We start from the raw sequence: 18,554 nt of genomic DNA on the forward strand, positions 1-18,554 counted from the left end.
GGTGATCGACTCAAAGGAGATAAGAACGGATAGACATTTTGGAGGCTTAGTAATATGGTCCCGTTGACATCCTTCGGTACTGAACCCTAAAAAGCTATTTGTGGCTTGAGTAGTTTTCGTCCGCTAGCGATCACCGTAAGGAAATCTTTTGAAATTTCTACTATGATCTGTATCAATCTCATTTTCATATTTTGAAATTTACAGGACAAACCATCACAATTGTTAAGTCAGGCAACACACAGTCTAGGCAATGGTTGATGAGACACACAGTGTGATTTGAAGATAAAGGTATATATTTTGTTCTGTAAAATGTTTTTTTTCTCTATTTTGTTGACGGAAACGTACCTGATATAACTAACTGAAAATATGAAAAATGTTAAGTCTTCTGATAGTTTTGAAGCTGATTATTGTATTAATAGAATTAAATTAAATTAAAATTAAGTAGATAATTTTGTTGGCAAGAAAATAGATAAGGCTAGTTTTAAGTTTTATTGTAATATTTTCTTAATAAAAAAAAAAGAAGAAAATCTGATTCATCTGAACTTTGCGGCAGCAGAGCTCGTCGGTATACGCAGTATCAAAAATTTATCGAACGCCTATCTATAGGTGCAACCAGAACGCTAGCAAAAACGAAACGAAGACAGGTAATAGTACTGATGATTACTGATATGATAGCACAAAAAAACGCGATTTTTTTAAATTTCACAATCTATTGCAAATAAAACATCTGACTGACGCTAGAGGTCAACGGACGTTGCGTAGGTAGGCCACTCGGAGTCAATGCCGCGTCGAAGTTGGGGCATTGACTTGAATTTTGGACGCTATACCTTGCGAGTTTGAAATATACCAAATTACTAAAACTACAAAATAAGGCAATTTATTTATTAAGGTTATTGGAATTGGATTATGTTTAGGTAGTATATTAATAACGCTAAGTGTTTGCTAGAGTTATGGTTGCACCCTGTATTTTATATTTCAAGTAAATGAAAATAACAAAATGCAGCCACATAGTAACATTTAAAATGCTCTTTATTAATATGAAACATTTCAGTAATTGACCTTAAGTTTTTAACTGTATTGAAGACTTAAGTCTTTAAGTAACTATATTAAAGACTTAAGTTTTTAAGTAACTATATTAAAGACTTAAGTTTTCAAGTATCTGTATTAAAGACTTAAGTTTTTAAGTAACTGTATTAAAGACTTAAGTTTTTAAGTAACTATATTAAAGACTTAAGTTTTCAAGTATCTGTATTAAAGACTTAAGTTTTTAAGTAACTGTATTAAAGACTTAAGTTTTTAAGTAACTGTATTAAAGACTTAAGTTTTCAAGTAACTGTATTAAAGACTTAAGTTTTCAAGTGACTGTATTAAAGATTTAAGTTTTCAAGTGACTGTATTAAAGATTTAAGTTTTTAAGTAATTGTATTAAGGAAGGAGTGTCAATGACGAGTGAGCTAACTCATAACGCAGTCACACACATTCATAGGCTTTTTGCAGAGTCAAGCATTTTTTTTTTTCACTTAATGCTTTGCACACATTGCGACATGCGAAATCCCATTCCGATCCCATCCCATTCCTCTAAACATTATAGATATAGGAGCTAAAAGATCAGTTGTAAAGTGGTGTACGGGTAGGTAGGTACCTATTTAGTATTGTATATCTTATAGTATGTGTAGTATATGCACAGTCTATAGAGAAAGAATAAAATTATCATAAAAAACCTTTTGGATATCATTACGACATATTAAAGTCCCCCGCCGCGCTAAGTTCGTGTTTGTTCGGGCTAATCTCAGAAACTGTGCCTTACGTATTTTCATATTTAAATTTTTTCACTCAGTTTTCTAATCGTTCGCTTGATTTTCGTTTTTTTTTTCAGTTTTGTACATTTAAACACCTGCTTTAGAAAATCTTTACCTACTTTTAAAATCTCAAAAAATATTTAATAAAAATAATAAAATTCAAAAAAAAAAACACCTATAATTCTATTGACTTTTCTTTTTTCACTTTTAGCTCCCATATTTACATCTGTATAAATTTTTCACGATGTAAGATTCATTTAGTCTATTTGAACTTACCCGTTCCTTTCATGATGCAATCCAGTTTAGCTAGCCAAGTGGTTAAAACTGTTTCTTTGCTAAGTCCATCGATTTCAGGCAAAGACCTGCAAAATGAACTTGGAAATTTCAATGTTATTTAAACAGAACATGCTTTAAAGTATTGTAACTATATTATGTCCTATCATCTAATCTGTTTCTATTTGGTGGTACAAAATTACTTTCAGTCAGGGGTAAGAAATAAGAAACTATATTACAAATTAGCCTTTGACTGCCATCTCACCTGGTAGTAAGTGATGATGCAGTCTAAGTTGGAAGCGGGCTAACCTGGAAGGAGTATGGCTGTTTTTTATTAAACCCATACTCCTTTGGTTTCTACAAATCATCGTACTGGAACGCTAAATCGCTTGGCAGCACGGCTTTGTAACTAGCCACGGCCGAAGCCTTCCAGCAGACCAAATCGTTTGGCTCCTTAGACACAAACGTGCACTAACCTATATGGCGATATCTCTCTTTCTCAAAATTCTTAGGTAGGTGCAAGATGCCAGATACACAATATTATGAGGTATCATTATGTAAGGAAATATCGGATGTCTTTTGACCATCTATACAATTAGTGCTATGAGAAGTTTGTAAGCACAAAAAGCTTCCACAAACCTTGAGTTTACGATACGAAGAAACTTTAATAAAGAAGATAAGAAATATCTTGTCAAACCTGACTCGTTTTTCGATATTATTTCTGAAGACCTCTCGGAAGTCATGATGCGAGCAGGCACCAGACTTGACCATTTGCTCCACTCTCTCACTCTTGAGGAACACGTCGTAATAGGACTGCACGGCGTTCTGGAAGGCCTCGTCTGCCAGAATTTGCGTCTCTCCTTTTAGGAAAGCCTAAACATAAGCCAACATTTTTTAAAGTCAAAAATTAATCAATTTATTTCGTAAAAATTATAGCCTATGTCATCCGGATCTTTACAACGAATTAATAGACACCTCATTTATCAAAATTGGCCCAGTAGTTTAGGCGCTACGGTGGAACACACAGAATCTGGATACAAACATACATACATACATCCTTTTGGCTTTGCCGCAGTCGGGTAAAAAAGGCCATACAGGATGTAATGGAACACTAGCGAAAATTTAGCGCTATTACTATCCTACCTAAGCACAATCCAATACCAATAACCATTTGCCATAAACTTGTAGTTTAGTTTAGTGATCAATATTTTTCAAACTCGCAATCTATAGCGTCCTAAACTCGAGGTCAATGCACTGCCTACGACGTGGCATATCGCAACGTTCGTTGACCTCTAGCGTCAGTCAGATGTTGTATTTACAATACATTGCGAACCTTTAAAAATATAGGGTTTTTAATCATCAGTAGGCACTACAATCAGTCTTCGTTTTTGCTAGCATTCTTATTACAATATGTATTGTAAATTAAAATAATTGTCATTATTTTAGTTTTTACAAGTATTGGCACTCCAAGCACTATTAATATTAATCTGTTTACCTTGAAGTTTATAATTTACTAGCCGATGCCCGCGACTTCGCCCGCGTGGATTTAGGTTTTATGAAATCCCGTGGGAGCTCTTTGATTTTCCGGAATAAAAAGTAGCCTATGTGCTAATCCAGGATATTATCTATCTCCATTCCAAATTTCAGCCAAATCCGTCAAGTAGTTTTTGCGTGAAGGAGTAACAAACGTACACACACACACACACACACACAAACTTTCTCCTTTATAATATTAGTGTGATTAGTGTGACAATCCAATACCAATAACCATTTGCCATAAACTTGTAGTTTAGTTTAGTGATCAATATTTTTCAAACTCGCAATCTATAGCGTCCTAAACTCGAGGTCAATGCACCGCCTACGACGCGGCACATATCTACGCAACGTTCATTGACCTCTAGCGTTAGTCAGATGTTTTATTTACAATTCATTGCGAACCTTTAAAAATATAGGTTTTTTAATCATCAGTAGGTACTACAATGATCAGTCTTCGTTTTTGCTAGCATTCTTATTACAATATGTATTGTAAATTAAAATAATTGACATTATTTTAGTTTTTACAAGTATTGGCACTCCAAGCACTATTAATATTAGTCTGTTTACCTTGAAGTTTATAGTTTATAGTTTATACCCATCCCGAAATTGATTTTAAGAAGTTTCCACTTCAAAAACTCTAATAATATTCACGCGAACAAAGTTCCCGGTACCCCAACAGCCACATTTCATATGCCAGATAGTTTTGCGGTTGCAAAACATATTATTTTCATTGCAAAGTGGCCGCGGCCGTATGAAATTCCGGACGGACGTATTTTAATTAAGGTTTTAATTAAGGTCTGCGTAACTACTGTTCATGGTAGGCTTTTAGTTAAATGACGACACCATCACCTTTACGTCTGTGATAGACGTTGGGCTCTCAAGGTGTCAGTATGGCGACCTTGGACCGGCAAACGCACCGTCGCGTTGGTAGACCACCCACTAGGTGAACAGACGACATCAAACGAGTCGCAGCGCGCCGCTGAATTCAGGCGGCGTGTGGAAGTCCTTACAAGAGACCTATGTCCAGCTGTAGACGTCTGACGATAATGATGATGATGATGTCTTTATACTAAGCGTTTAGTGGTGTTTCGGTACGCGGAAAACTACGCCCAAATTTAAGCTTATTCTAGCTACATTCAGACCATTCTAGGAGTTAAGCGTACTATATTATGCTCGTACGTATTTAATTAAAACCTAACCTTATAGTTTCAAGTTATTTCGATGCATACTGAAACCTAGTCTGTATAATTTCGAATTGGCATGGTACGTAACTTAAACTTAGTCTGTTTGAGATTTGTCGCTGATACCTAAATTGTATAGTTTCGAGTTGGTGCGGTACGTACCTAAAACTAGCTTGTATAGTTTCGAGTTGGTGCGGTACGTACCTGAAACCCAGCCTGTATAGCTTCGAGTTGGTGCGGTACGAACTTGGAGTTTGTGCAGTACCTACGTATCTGAAACCTGTCTTGTATAGCTTTTTGGTGCGATACGTACCTACAACCTAGCTTGTATAGTTTGGAGTTGGTGCAGCACGTACTTAAAATCTAGCCTGTATAGTTTCGAGTTGGTGCGGTACGTACCTGAAACCTAGCTTGTATAGTTTCGAGTTGGTGCGGCGTCAGCTTAGTATGTCGCCTGGTCATGTCTGTGGGTTGTTTGGCGTTGAAAGGGTGCGCTACACATCTTGACACGAAGACGTATAGCTGGAGTCGTCGTTTCTTATCCTCTTCTAGTTTTTCTATCTTCTCCTAAACAGAAAAATATTTAGTAATACAAAGTAGCTACCTCAATAGCTCAATAGGTAAACATCTTGCTTGACGCCCTTGGATGATGGACGAAACATGGATAGATCGGCAAGACTTTGAAGAGTCAATTGGCGCAAAGCGACGTAGGATAGGTATTATACTTTAGGTAGGTACATTAATACTTTGTAGAGCGTATCTACTATCCTCGTTAAAACTCTAAGTAATGTTTAAGAAAGTTAAGGTACGCTTTTAGATCTCAGTTTAAAGCAATGCTATCAAAATCCACGTTTGAAAAAAAATATCTACTTGATACATTTTTTAAAGCTTATGCAAGTTTTTTTAATCAAAGCTAGGAAAGAAATTGGTATTTCGATGCCTTTGTCGCTTTGACTTTGACCCGTTATTGGCATCGTATATCAACAAAAGTGCGGTTTTTGCAGATTCACCCACAAATTAAATGCTAGCCTCTTTCAGTTGCTTTCAATACCAGTTCGATGCTACAGCTTTAATAATAGATGTAGGTTATAGGTAATAACCTACATTTATTATTAAAGCTAGAAATTTCGTCTATAAGGTTGAAATTGAGTGTATGTGTACGAATATTTCTGAACTAACTGTGCCCGCGACTTCGTTCGCGTGGAATAGTGACTATTCGGGCAGCGTGATTCTTTAAATTGACATAACTTTTTTATATATGAACCGATTGTCATGAAATAAACACTTAATGTTAAGTGAAGCTTACTACAATATATTAGTGAAAACCGTATCTAAATCGAATAAGCCGTTTCTGATATTAGCGTGCACAAACACACAGACAAACAGACAAAAAAAAATTAATTACAATTTCGGGTTCGGCATCGATGTAATAACAACCCCTGCTACTTTTTTTTATGTATTTCAATTGTACAGACACCACTTTTCTACAATTTTATTATATGTATATACTGTATAGATTTTCTTTCATACTAGCTTTAGGTATTTAATAGGTTTTGGAGATATTTTTCTACGCTCAAACCTTCATGATTTCATTGGCGCAGCGGCAAGTACTGTGGTCTTATAAGTGGGAAGTATTGGGTTCGATTTATGGTAGAGGCAATCTGGGAATTTATATTTCTAAGTTGCCCCTGGTCTGGTCTGGTGGAAGGCTTTGGACGTGGCTAGTTACTACCCTTACCGGCAAAGCCATGTCCCGGCAATGACGCGACGTGTAAAAATCGATCAAGGGTAGATAAGGGTTTAATGAAATTGTCATACTCCTTTCAAATTAGTCCGCTTCCATCTTAGACTGCATCATCCCTTACCACCAGGTGAGATTGCAGTCAAGGGCTAACTTGTATCTGAATTTTAAAAAAAATCACGAAAATAAAAAAACGCTCAACGACTCAGCACTGACTGACTGACTTTGCAGTATATATCTTGGGTTATACCGTTACTTGGATGCGGTGGACTGGTATGATCTTACAGGGAACGGCGCTAGTTGTCTCACGTACAATAGACGGACTTCTAGACGGACGAAAGAAGATGATACCTGGATATATCGTCGCTGATCTGAACGGACGGCTTAGATTTCTGAGTAAGCTTGGCTGGCTGTAAGGATCTGGTACCAGAGGCCTTACGTACAATGGATCGAAAATGCCTAAGACCACAAAGATACCAGGAAGAAAGAAGAATAAGGAGATGGAATACCTGAGGGTCTTGGTCCTTGTCGGAGTGGCTGGTGCCTGACGGACTTGGAGACGGCGCAGGGGCTTCCCCGGAGCTGGCGCTGCCCGTCGACGTCCTGCGCAAGAAGGATCTAAACGCGCAGGCATTAGGACGTCAATGAAAGTGGTATTGGTTGACACAAACTGACTCTCTTTCTCCTACCTTTATGGTGAGGTTTTCATTGTGAGAAAGGTGCAAATTGCATCACAATAACCCGCAAAGACATTCTTTTTCTTTCTTTTTCTTTAAAAAAAAAATAATATTAGCCATGCCCTTTCCCCTTGAATTAGCGTAAAGCTTGTGCCAAGAGTGGGTACGACAATAGTGCAACGGGTGGGGTTTGAACCGCCGACCTTTCGGAATTCAGTCCGCTCCTCAACCGTTGAGCTATCGAGGATTTTATCCGCATGATAGCCAGCAGGCCCGATTCCCGACTGCTGTTATGTGGACCGATGCCGCAACCACACCTGCGCGTTAAGCGGAATTTACATTACGAAATTAGTGGCACAAAATTAGTTTCACGACATTAATTTCACTATCAATTGTATGTGTAAAACTGTAAACGTCTAATTTCGTAATATATGCGTAATGCATGCGTTACGAAATTAGACGTTTACACGTGCAATTGATTATGAAAAAACTAATGTCGTGAAACTGATTTCGTGCCACTAATTTCGTAATGTAAATTTCGCTTTATGAACGCGGGATGCGGGACACGATGCGGGAGCTCCACAATGCGAATGTAAATGACGTGCACATCTACGCAACTTTTGTAGTCGCGTAGGAGTGCATGGCGCTATTAAGGTTGAGATCTATAGAGAACACTTTGACTTTGTTCAGACTCAAGAAACTATTAAAACGAGACAGCGTTATACCGCTGGCATAAACCTGTCTCGTTTTAACTGAAACTTATATCTGAGCAAAGTCAAAAAGCGACCGCCGCGCAACTGACGTTCCCGCTTCGTAGTCGCTTTGGTCACGCAACGATACTATACAGTGCAACTGATTTGTCTTTCTCTGCGGATGAATGCAATGCAATTTGGTTTCTTGCCGTTATTTTTTTTATTGGTTTCATAATATTAGATCGTCAGCGTATGTAAACTTATGGTTATGTTATGAATCTAGAAGCTTCTATAATCTAATTACTCAAAATATTAAGTTTTCTTTGTATATTTCTACTGTATTAAAAGCATTAACTTTGAAGCGTTGAATATAGTTTCTTCTTTTATATGTGACTAGCTGTGCCCGCGACTTCGTTCGCGTGGAATAGTGACTTTTCGCGCTTTATATAGCCACGGACGCTCAGGCGCGAGGCGCCGTGATTCTTTAAATTGACATTACTTTTTTATTTATGAACCGATTGACATGAAATAAACACTAAATCCTAAGTGAAGCTTACAACAATATATTAGTGAAAACCGTATCTAAATCGAATAAGCCGTTTCTGAGATTAGCGTGCACAAACACACAGACAAACAGACAAACAGACAAACAGACAAACACACAAACAGACAAACAGACAAACAGACAAACAGACAAAAAAAAATTTAACTACAATTTCGGGTTCGGCATCGATATAATAACAACCCCTGCTACTTTTTTTTATATATTTCCATTGTACAGACACCACTTTTCTACAATTTTATTATATGTATAGATTAGCTTAGATTCAAACCCCTATTTTACCCCTTTAGGAGTTGAATTTTTAAATAATCTTTCTTAGTGAAATGTCTACGCCATAATATGCCAATTTTCAGCCCAATCCGTCCAGCAGTTTGAGCTGTGCGTTGATAGATCAATCAGTCAGTCAGTAATCTTTTCCTTTTATACTTATATATTTAGGTAAGGTAAACTGTAGATTACTGTAGATAGACAGGCGTTATTCTTAAGTTTCCATTCGCATCGCGATCCTCACACTATGGCTATCACACTACCGCAATAGGCCATCGGATAATAACTACTTAAGGGGTATGACCCTTGCCCGCGAAATTCAAAAAAAAATTTTAAATTTCGCGGGCAGGCCGGTCGCTTCGCCCTTAAGAATAATCTTCTACATTCTATAGTCAAAGTTTAGCCCAGATCTCTGTAATGTTTCATGAGACGAAATGGACGTGAGCTAGAACTTGGAAAAAAAACAAAAGTTCTATGAAAAACTATTCGGATTGTCATAAACCATCAAGCAACTCGTCCAACTGAAAACGTTTCATAATACTTTTTCCACACAGAATTCAGAATAGATAGATAGAAGTGGCAAAAGAGCTTGTCGCCGCGTAGATGACTAGTGAAACACCAGTGCGTTGTAAAAACCAGGGTGTTGTTGTATTTGTATATCGATTAAAGGAACTCAAACCTTTGCTAGCAAAAAACGTGAACTTCCAACCCTCATACAGATAAGGGGACTTTCTTTATCGTTGTTAATCTTAAGAGCTTTATCTAGACTGTGGAGCTTGGTTAAATAGTATAGTTCGAATGCCGAATGTCCGAATCGAGAACCTACTCCATTTTTGCAAGTGGCTCAATTTTATTTACTTGAGATTTATTTTAAACTTACTACTAACAAGAAAGAATCAGCGATTTTCAGCGACTGGTACTTAATTTGGTTTTCTACAAAGTTCGAACCAAGTTTGGTAAATTCATGTTCTCAGATACAAATTACGCAAGTGGTCTTCAACTTTTTCATCGTGCCAAGAGGACCGTCTTAAACTGTAAAGTTTAATTTGAGTTGCTTTGGATGCTAATGGCATTTTTACAAAATTAAATTTTTGGCCTCCCCGGCTTCGCTGGAGAGGAATTTTTGAATGGGGGTCTACTTTACTGAAAAATCTATATGCAAAATGGTAGCCCTGGTTTAGTGATAATGAGCGAAATATTACTTTTGTAGTGAGATTTCATTACTTTGGATAAATTTTCGAAATTTGTGAAGGTTATCGTTGTGCTGATTGCGGAAATGAAATCTATTTTCTTTCTTTGATTTTCCGGGATAAAAAGATTCTAGGGTATAATCTATCTTCATTCCTTTCAACCAAATCCGTCCAGTACTCTTTGCGTGAAAGAGTAACAAAAATACACACACATACTAACTTTCGCTTTTATTAGTGTGATTCTTAATGGCATCCATTTTTAAATCAAAGATATCCCGGTGCTAATGACAGTATGAATACCACTTCTATTAGGCTATTTTGAATTCTGTGGCTTTCAATGTAAAACATGATCCGAAAGTTTTCCACAGTACAGTTACTATAGTGTATAACTAGTAGGTTTCTGCGATAGTGGAGGGGTGACAGTTGTCACAAGTTCCATCTCTGAGCTTTCGCATTACGTCATCATACCTAGGGTTGCCACCTGCCACTTCTTGATTTACGGGTTACCAGCGTCAAAAATACGGGGTTTAGATTTTTTTTTACGGGAGACAGTGTTATAACATATTTTTTTTTAATTCTTAAGTATTGTTTGAAGAAACAAATGTATAAAATTTATTGCATGTTAACATAAAATTACATTTAAATTTTAATTCCGTTTAATATTGAATCGGTTTCTGCTATTGGTTCACGACTCCACGCATTACCACAATGAAAATATTCTTTCTACTGGACAAAACGTTACATTTTGGTTTCGCCAGCCAGCTCCGGCTGAATTTGTAAAAAAATACGGGAGCTTTATTTACCCCGTATTTTATTTTCTTAATTATAGGTTTCTGTATTATGCCCTGAAATAAGGGGTAACCCGTAAGATACGGGGCATCTGGCAACCCTAATCACACCCTCTGCCACCGCTTCTCTACCACAAGAACCTGCTCAGTTATGCGTTATGCCTGTAGTAGAGGAATATACTCACGCATGCTGAGGGGGGGCGAGCGCAGCTGCCTCGCGCTGCCTCGTGGCCGGGTGAAGCGGCGCGGCGAGCGGCGCGGTCGTTAGTGGACTCGCGCCTGTTTTAGTGCAAATTATTAAAATCCTTAAGCTGTGATAGCCTAGTGGTTAGAACTAGTCTAGGTAACTAATCGGAGGTCGGGGGTTCGATCCCGGGCACGCACCACTAACTTTTCAGTTATGTGCATTTTAAGCAATTAAAATATCAGGAAGTGAAGGAAAACATCGTGAGGAAACCTTCATGCCTGAGAGTTCTCCATGTTCTCAAAGGTGTGTGAAGTCTGCCAATCCGCATTGGCCCAGCGTGGCGGACTATGGCCTAAACCCTTCTCATTCTGAGAGGAGACCTGTACTCAGTAGTGGGGCGGAAATGGGTTGATCATGATTAAAATCCTTACTTCCATACTATACTAATATTATTGATGCGAAAGTGTGTCTGTCTGTTTGTCTGTCTGCTAGTTGTTCACGGTAGAATAGTTTAACCGATTTTGATGAGTCAGTTCACATCCCGGAGACGGACGAGGTAGTCCAACTAACCCATCCCAGATAGACCTTAACTGCTGTCTCACTTACCACTAAGTGAGATCGCAGTTAAGGGCCAGAAGATAGCCCATCTTGAAATGGAATAAAAAAAAATGCGTGCGTATTTTTTATGATTCAACATTTTGTTCCATATATTTCCATACAATTCTGTTGAAAAATGAGAAATTTCGCAGTGCGGGCTTAGTTGAGTAATTGACAATATTTCATGGAAGGCAATTCGCTAAAATTCAGCTGCCCACATGGTTTTTTACGTTAATATAGCCTATTGAACATTGCCTTTTGAATTGTTAAGTTTCTTGACGGCTTATCTCAGTAGAATTTCTTTTTCAAACTGAGGGTAGTCTTGAAATGTCATAAGATTCACAAGATGGCTTCCGCAAAACACTTAAATATTTGTTTTTTTTAATTTACCGGCAAGTCCAGCCGTGGAGCCCCTGGGTAGTTCAGGCTTCCCTCTGACTGAGGGCCGGCCTCCAGCAAGCCCGCCCGGAGGGACAACTGTAGACAAACATAATGTTATTACGAAATTAATTCTAGTATCGACTATTCTCACAAATTAGTCGATACTAGAATTAATTTCTTAAACTGGGCCCTTTCAAGTAAAGATTTTTATATAAACCTGTGAGGATGATACTGCCATTGTCGCAATTAAAATATAATAAGCCTACGTTGTCGTATTAGTTTACAAAGTGAAAAACCAAATTAAATTTGAATTTCGCGGGCAGGCTCGTCGCTTCCACCTCTTTTTAACCCCCGACCCAAAAAGAGGGGTGTTATAAGTTTGACGTGTGTATCTGTGTATCTGTGTATCTGGTTGTGGCATCGTAGCGCCTAAACGAATGAACCGATTTTAATTTAGTTTTTTTTGTTTGAAAGGTGGCTTGATCGAGAGTGTTTTTAGCTATAATCCAAGAAAATCGGTTCAGCCGTTTGAAAGTTATCAGCTATTTTCTAGTTACTGTAACCTTCACTTGTAGGGGGTGTTATAAATTTTTAATTTACACTTGTAAACGGCACTGTTCTGTGATATGAGATTCGAAATAACCGTTTTTTGGCTGACGAAAGTTTTGTTTAAAAAGCCTATTCTGAACAAAACATCGTGCACCTCTATTATTTCAACGAAGAACCTGCCTACGACTTAAACCTACCTTTTATAGGTATACCTATAACCTAAGTATTCTTTCCCATCATTACATTCTTTCAGCAAAGATTTTTGCTACTGATTTGGAAGCGTGCCAGCGTACATGTCACACAATCTACTAAATGGTTCCTATACATCTTTAATACATGCTGTGGCTGTACTTTAGTCTATACTCTATTGGGAAGATTAGATTCTTAGCTGCGATACGCGGAAAAACAAGACTATTAACCGACTACAAAATGAAGCTTAAAAATAATGAATCGACTTCAAAAGTAACTGTTACAGTCACTTTAAACATCATCAAGGACATTGAACCCAGTTGGCTTCCAAATTGCCTCGTTTCGCGGCTAACGATATAATTTTACTCTAAATACCTAGGTACCTATCTATATCTACCTACCTATTTATGTATAACTTAAAATTTCAAAAACCCCCGACATAAAAATCTCTATACGAAAACTAGAAAAGAGCTGATAACTCTTAAACGGCTGAACCAATTTTTTTAGATTATAGGTAGCTAAGAACACTCTCGATCAAGCCACCTTTCAAACAAAAAAAAACTAAATTAAAATCGGTTCATTCGTTTAGGCGCTACGATGCCACAGACAGATACACAGATACACAGATACACAGACACACAGATACACACGTCAAACTTATAACACCCCTTTTTTTGGGTCGGGGGTTAAAAATTATGTCAATCGTTAGACTGAGTGATTACAATCAAAAAGTGTTCAGTAATGAAATAAAGTAAGTGATATACTTTCTGAATACAAATGATACAACTATGCAACTGTGTGTGTCCTTGTACAAGGACAGACCACAAAGGTAACACTTGCACCCCAGAAGAGGACAGTATTCCATGAAATTTTGCAGACATATTCTAGAAACTAATAATGCCTGAGGTGTATTAGATTTTTCTAAAAATATGTATTTTCAAAATTACAGGAGCTCAAAGATTTGTATGTGAATTTTGACGTGACAACGTCTTATAATTCGATAGAGCCGGCTGTACGCACGAAAAAACATGACTCATGCGGCGTTACCTCGCTCTGAGGCGTTCCATGTAAGGCTTGAAGTGCAAGCGAGAGCGCGGAACGAGCGACAAAGAAGCACAAGCCTTTGTTGTCACGTTCAACTATCGTCAGTAAACCGACTTTACAGATAACCAATTTTTAAGACCGCGTAACTTTGAAACCGAATATTTTAACAGAAATCTGGAAAACCACAGGCATAGATATTAGTTTCTACACTATGTCTGCAAAATTTCATGGACTTTGGTTGCTTAATATTCAAATTAAATTGGAACTACGTTTGTATGGAGCGAGTGACAGAGAGACCCCTCTTGAAAGCCCAAATCAACGCATATGAAGTTGCGGGCATCATCATTATTATATCAGTTAAAGAAGTTACTGGATCTAGCCGCTAGAATAATGTAAGCCAGCGTTTATAGACGAGTAGAATTCTTTGCGCAGGGATAGACGTTTTCAATCGTTTTTCCCTTCATATCTCTGCCAGACAATGGGCCTTTGTTTTTGTCGCACTATCATAGGGGGATTCATATCAGCGTGAGTCATTGGGGCTAGGATAGGGTTGACATGGCTAATTCTGATGGATACCTATACCCACTGTGAACCGAAACTGAAACTGTAAGTATACTTAAGAGGTCAGAGACAATACCTGGTAGTTTCGAAGGTTGTTTCTTGTGTTCATCCTCACTGTCTTCTTCGGATGAGCTCGGATCTATCATGTTGCCGCCTCTGTAACAATAACTTGTTTTTATCCCATATCCATACTAATATAATGAATGCGAAATTGTGTCTGTCCGCTAGCTTGTCACGGTCCAACAGTTCAACCGATTTTGGTGGGTACAGAGTTAGCTTACATCCCGGAGACGGACATAGGCTACTTTTTATCTCGGAAAATCAGAGTTCCCACGGGATTTTTCAAAATCTAAATCCACTCGGATGAAATCGCGGGCAAAATAGTCTATGATAATATATTCCTTTCTTCCAGCTTCTCCTGTAACATATTCCTTTTTCTTCATGCTTTAACACGGACTTTCATCCACGTTTTTAAGGTTCCGTAAGAGTGCCAACGGGACCCTATTACTAAGCTTCCACTGTCCGTTGTTATACGGAACCCTAAAAATTAAAATAATGACGTTTGAGTCAAAAGGATTTATAAAATGTAAGTACTTCACCTGAAGTTCGGAACAAGGGTCTCGTTTTTATTCAAGACAAAGCTCGTAAATATGTTAACACGACCTCTTTGAAACTATACGTTAAGCCCGCTCTACACTCGCGGCTATAGAAATCATATTCATAACTAGCGTATCCCCTCGAAATCGTCCGCGTGGGCTATACTAATTTCTAACCCCTATTTTACCCCCTTAGGGGTTGAATTATCAAAATCCTTTCTTAGCGGATGTCTACGTCATAATAGCTATTTGCGTGCCAAACAGCCCGATCCGTACAATAGTCTGTGCTGTGCGTTGATAGATCAGTCAGTCGCCTTTTTCTTTCATATACATATTTAGATGAGAAAGTGTGTCTGTCTGAATTCTTGCTTTTCTGTTAAACCAGTTTTGAAGATATTTAGTATAGATATAGTTTCCATCGTGCAGCTTGTATAGACTGCTTTTTGCCGCGTAAAATCAAAGATTTCCCACCTGGACGAATTTGCGAACATCATATTTTGTTGGCTAAGCCATAAGCAACAAGGTCGCTGTTTCAGATATATATTTCTAAACTTAGTTGCAGTTTCTTCTGTGAAATCTTTTATTTGTGTGGAATAAAGATTTATAAATTAAATTAAATTAAAATTATTCCAGTTAAGTTCGCAGTACTTTTGTTGCATATAACTAAACCGAAATCGGACGGGTAGCGCAAAGACGTAAAGCCATTCACAAAGTCATGTTGTTTCGTGGCATTCGTGGCTTTCGCGGTGCAAGTGTAGAGCGGGTTTTATTAGTACATATTATGTATTCTGTATTAGCGTGCCGGCAGCAAATAATTGTGCAAGCTTTTACCTGGATTTAAAAGTCTACCTATTTGCGATATTATTTATTGTATTTATTACTTACATATTGCATTTATTTCTACTGTGTTTAGCATTTATTTACGGTATAAAATACCTAGGTAGGTATGAAGTCGAGCGAGCATAATAAAACAAAATTAGAAATCCAAGTGTGAAGCTCGCTCGACTTCATGGTACATTACACGTGTAGCTAAACTAAAATAATTTTTTACTTTTTAGTGTTTGTGGTTTTTGAAGTGGGTTTTATTTTCTTTTGAATTTTTTTTATTTCACAATTTTTAGTGGCCCCACTGTACTATAATATGCTATGCCCAGTTAAAACCCTACTGTTCACTAAGCTATTACACTGATTGCGAGCAATTTGCTCTTATCCATTGAGGAGTTCTGTTCTCCATCTCCGAAGATATTCATCAGATCTTCACCAAAATATGGGACCACCTGCACAGTATAGTATACCCTTTCAAACAAAAACATAATATCCAAATCAGTCCAGGGGTCTTTGAGTAATCGGGGAACATACATAAAAAATAAAAATAAAATAAAAAAAGATTCCGATGAATTGAGAACCACCTCCTTTTTTTGAAGTCGGTTAAAAAACTCGTTAAAATGAATTTCGTCTACGAGCTAGAGACTTGTGAGCCGCGGATAGACAGATAATCAAACAGTCGAGTAATATTAATAAAGCTCTATTTTTACCCTTTGACTACAGAACCCTAAAAACGGCGAATTCCAATCGCAATAACTCGGTTGACTGCAGCCGTATGAATAATATATGAGGTCGGGTGGCGTATGTGGCATCATTGAATGCAATGAGCCTCCAAATTACATACATAACTCTACATAATATTATATACCTCTGGTAAGATGGAAAATGGAATCCTTAATACTCTCGCAATTTTATGTGCTTTCTCTCTTTGTCTCAGTATCGTGTCGTACGTATTTCAAATAATCTAATTAAAAAAACTTCTTCAATCTTCTTACGAAGGTTTTTAGGGATCCGTACTTCAAAAGGAAAAACAGAACCCTTATTCACTTTGTTGTCTGTCTGTCTGTTTGTTCGTCTGTCCATCTGTCCGTCTGTCGTGTCTGTCAAGAAAACCTATAGGGTGCATCGCCACACCCCGTAGGGCGTTGACTGCGATTAGGACGTTAGTGAAGAGCAGGCTTAACAGTTACCCCTCGAAGCCATTAATTGTTATTGTTATCATGTTTGCACAGGGTAGGTGAGGCGTAATTAAGTCAAGAAATTAATTACAGGAGGGGAAACTCCCATGATAGTGGGAAAATCCAGGAAAAGGTGCAAGGCCCTAAGTATCGCACTTTGGTAACTATAAGTACCTACTTGGGAATACATTTGTTCTATGCGGAAGTGTAAGAGAGACTCAAGGGGGTTTGAAAATTGTGTGGGCCATGTGGACGAAGTCGCGGACATAAACTAGTTTGTAATATTAGTATGGATATGGATGTACATTTGTCTATCTAGACAAAAGATATATTATATCATTGGCCTTTCTCTGCAAAAATTTTAAAACTAAAACCCGACTGCGATCGTCTTAATAAACACTTTTTTTTTTTTTTTGTTGACGCTGGGGAATGCATTTACGCATCCCCCCCGGAGGGAGGGTATGTGGGACTCGCCGGCCGAGAGGCGACCGGAATACCCACTAAACCCCAGCGGCGCTACTGCGCGTCGCCTGGCGACTGGGTCACGGGAACGGCCGAAGCAAACAACCGCGACCCAGTCAGCGACGTCTGCTAAGGCAGACCCTCCACCGGGGACCTGCTCGGTCCCCATCGACGCACCTCCGGGACGCACCAACGAAGTGCGTCCCCCGACCTTGGGACGCGCACGTCGCCCGCGTCCCATCCTCCGCTTCATCCACTGTGCCCTCTGCTAGTCAGAGGGACACGCGGAGAAACCTCCCCCCCTGCCAGGTCATTAGCCATAGCCAACAATATCTCCGAAGAGAAATTATTAGCCATGTTACCGGGGCGCACCGGCCCGAACACTGCTCTTCCCCTTGGACGCATCCAAAAGGGACCAGCAGCATCCAGGCACACTGGGAGGTTACCTGGCTGGCGCCCCGTCTTAATAAACACTGAAATATTAGAGTAAAATTGTGTTTGTCGCTTGGTGTATTTTAATGTAATTGTTGTACATTTATACTCATGAATTCAGAATTTTCTTCTCTTTCATATTTTGACACCCCACTCGATACAATAGCAAAAAAAATATTTTTGGAGACCCCCACTTTTTTTGATGTAGGTAACCTTCGCTAGGTCAATTTTTTCGTGTAAAATATAGCCTATGTCACCCGGACCTTTACAACGAATCAATTGATACTTCATTAATCGAAATCGGCCCAGTAGTAAAGGCGCTACGGTGGAACACACAGAATCTGGATACAAACATACATAGACTGCTTAAATCATAAACCATCCTTTGGGATTTGCCGCAGTCGGGTAAAAAGATGCTTCAGTACGTACTATGTTGTAGCTACACCCGAGAGAGGTCTCTCCGTCACTCGCTCCATACAAACGTAGTTCGTCTCTCATTGGAATACTAACCAATCATACTCAATGGAATTTTGTAGAAACGTTTCAGGAACTAATATCTATGCCTGTGGTTTTCCAGATTTCCGTTAAAATATTCGGTTTCAAAGTTACGCGGTCTTAAAAATTCACATACAAATATTTGAGCCCCTGTAATTTTAAAACTACATATTTTTAGAAAAATCTAAAACACCACAGGCACCAGATATTAGTTTCTAGAATATGTCTGGACCATGGACTTTGGTTGCTTAATATTCAAATGAAATTGGGACTACGATTGTATGGAGTAAGTGACGGAGAGAGCCCTGTTAACGAAATCTCCTTCAAACTGACTGCCTATTGAGCCTTGACA

The 18,554-nt window shown here is 38.4% G+C and overlaps 1 protein-coding gene across 15 annotated transcripts in view; it reads right to left on the bottom strand.

The window, feature by feature from the left end:
- LOC123877377 (calcium-dependent secretion activator) overlaps nt 1–18,554 on the bottom strand; it is a 56,465-nt gene that overhangs the window by 34,239 nt on the left and 3,672 nt on the right. For 13 of the 15 annotated variants that reach the window (XM_045924098.1, XM_045924093.1, XM_045924085.1 and 10 more), the window contains exons 2-8: nt 14,291–14,370; nt 11,881–11,967; nt 10,892–10,985; nt 7,040–7,148; nt 5,189–5,356; nt 2,770–2,945; nt 2,076–2,161 (exon numbers count right to left, since the gene is read on the bottom strand). In XM_045924098.1, the coding sequence (XP_045780054.1) occupies nt 2,076–2,161; nt 2,770–2,945; nt 5,189–5,356; nt 7,040–7,148; nt 10,892–10,985; nt 11,881–11,967; nt 14,291–14,360 (790 nt within the window). In that variant the 5' untranslated portion in view covers nt 14,361–14,370. The remainder of the gene's footprint in view (nt 1–2,075; nt 2,162–2,769; nt 2,946–5,188; nt 5,357–7,039; nt 7,149–10,891; nt 10,986–11,880; nt 11,968–14,290; nt 14,371–18,554) is intronic. The other 2 variants (XM_045924099.1, XM_045924088.1) reach the window with 1 other exon arrangement.

This window comes from Maniola jurtina, chromosome 23 (assembly GCF_905333055.1).
Source record: "Maniola jurtina chromosome 23, ilManJurt1.1, whole genome shotgun sequence".
Classification (NCBI taxonomy): domain Eukaryota; kingdom Metazoa; phylum Arthropoda; class Insecta; order Lepidoptera; family Nymphalidae; genus Maniola; species Maniola jurtina.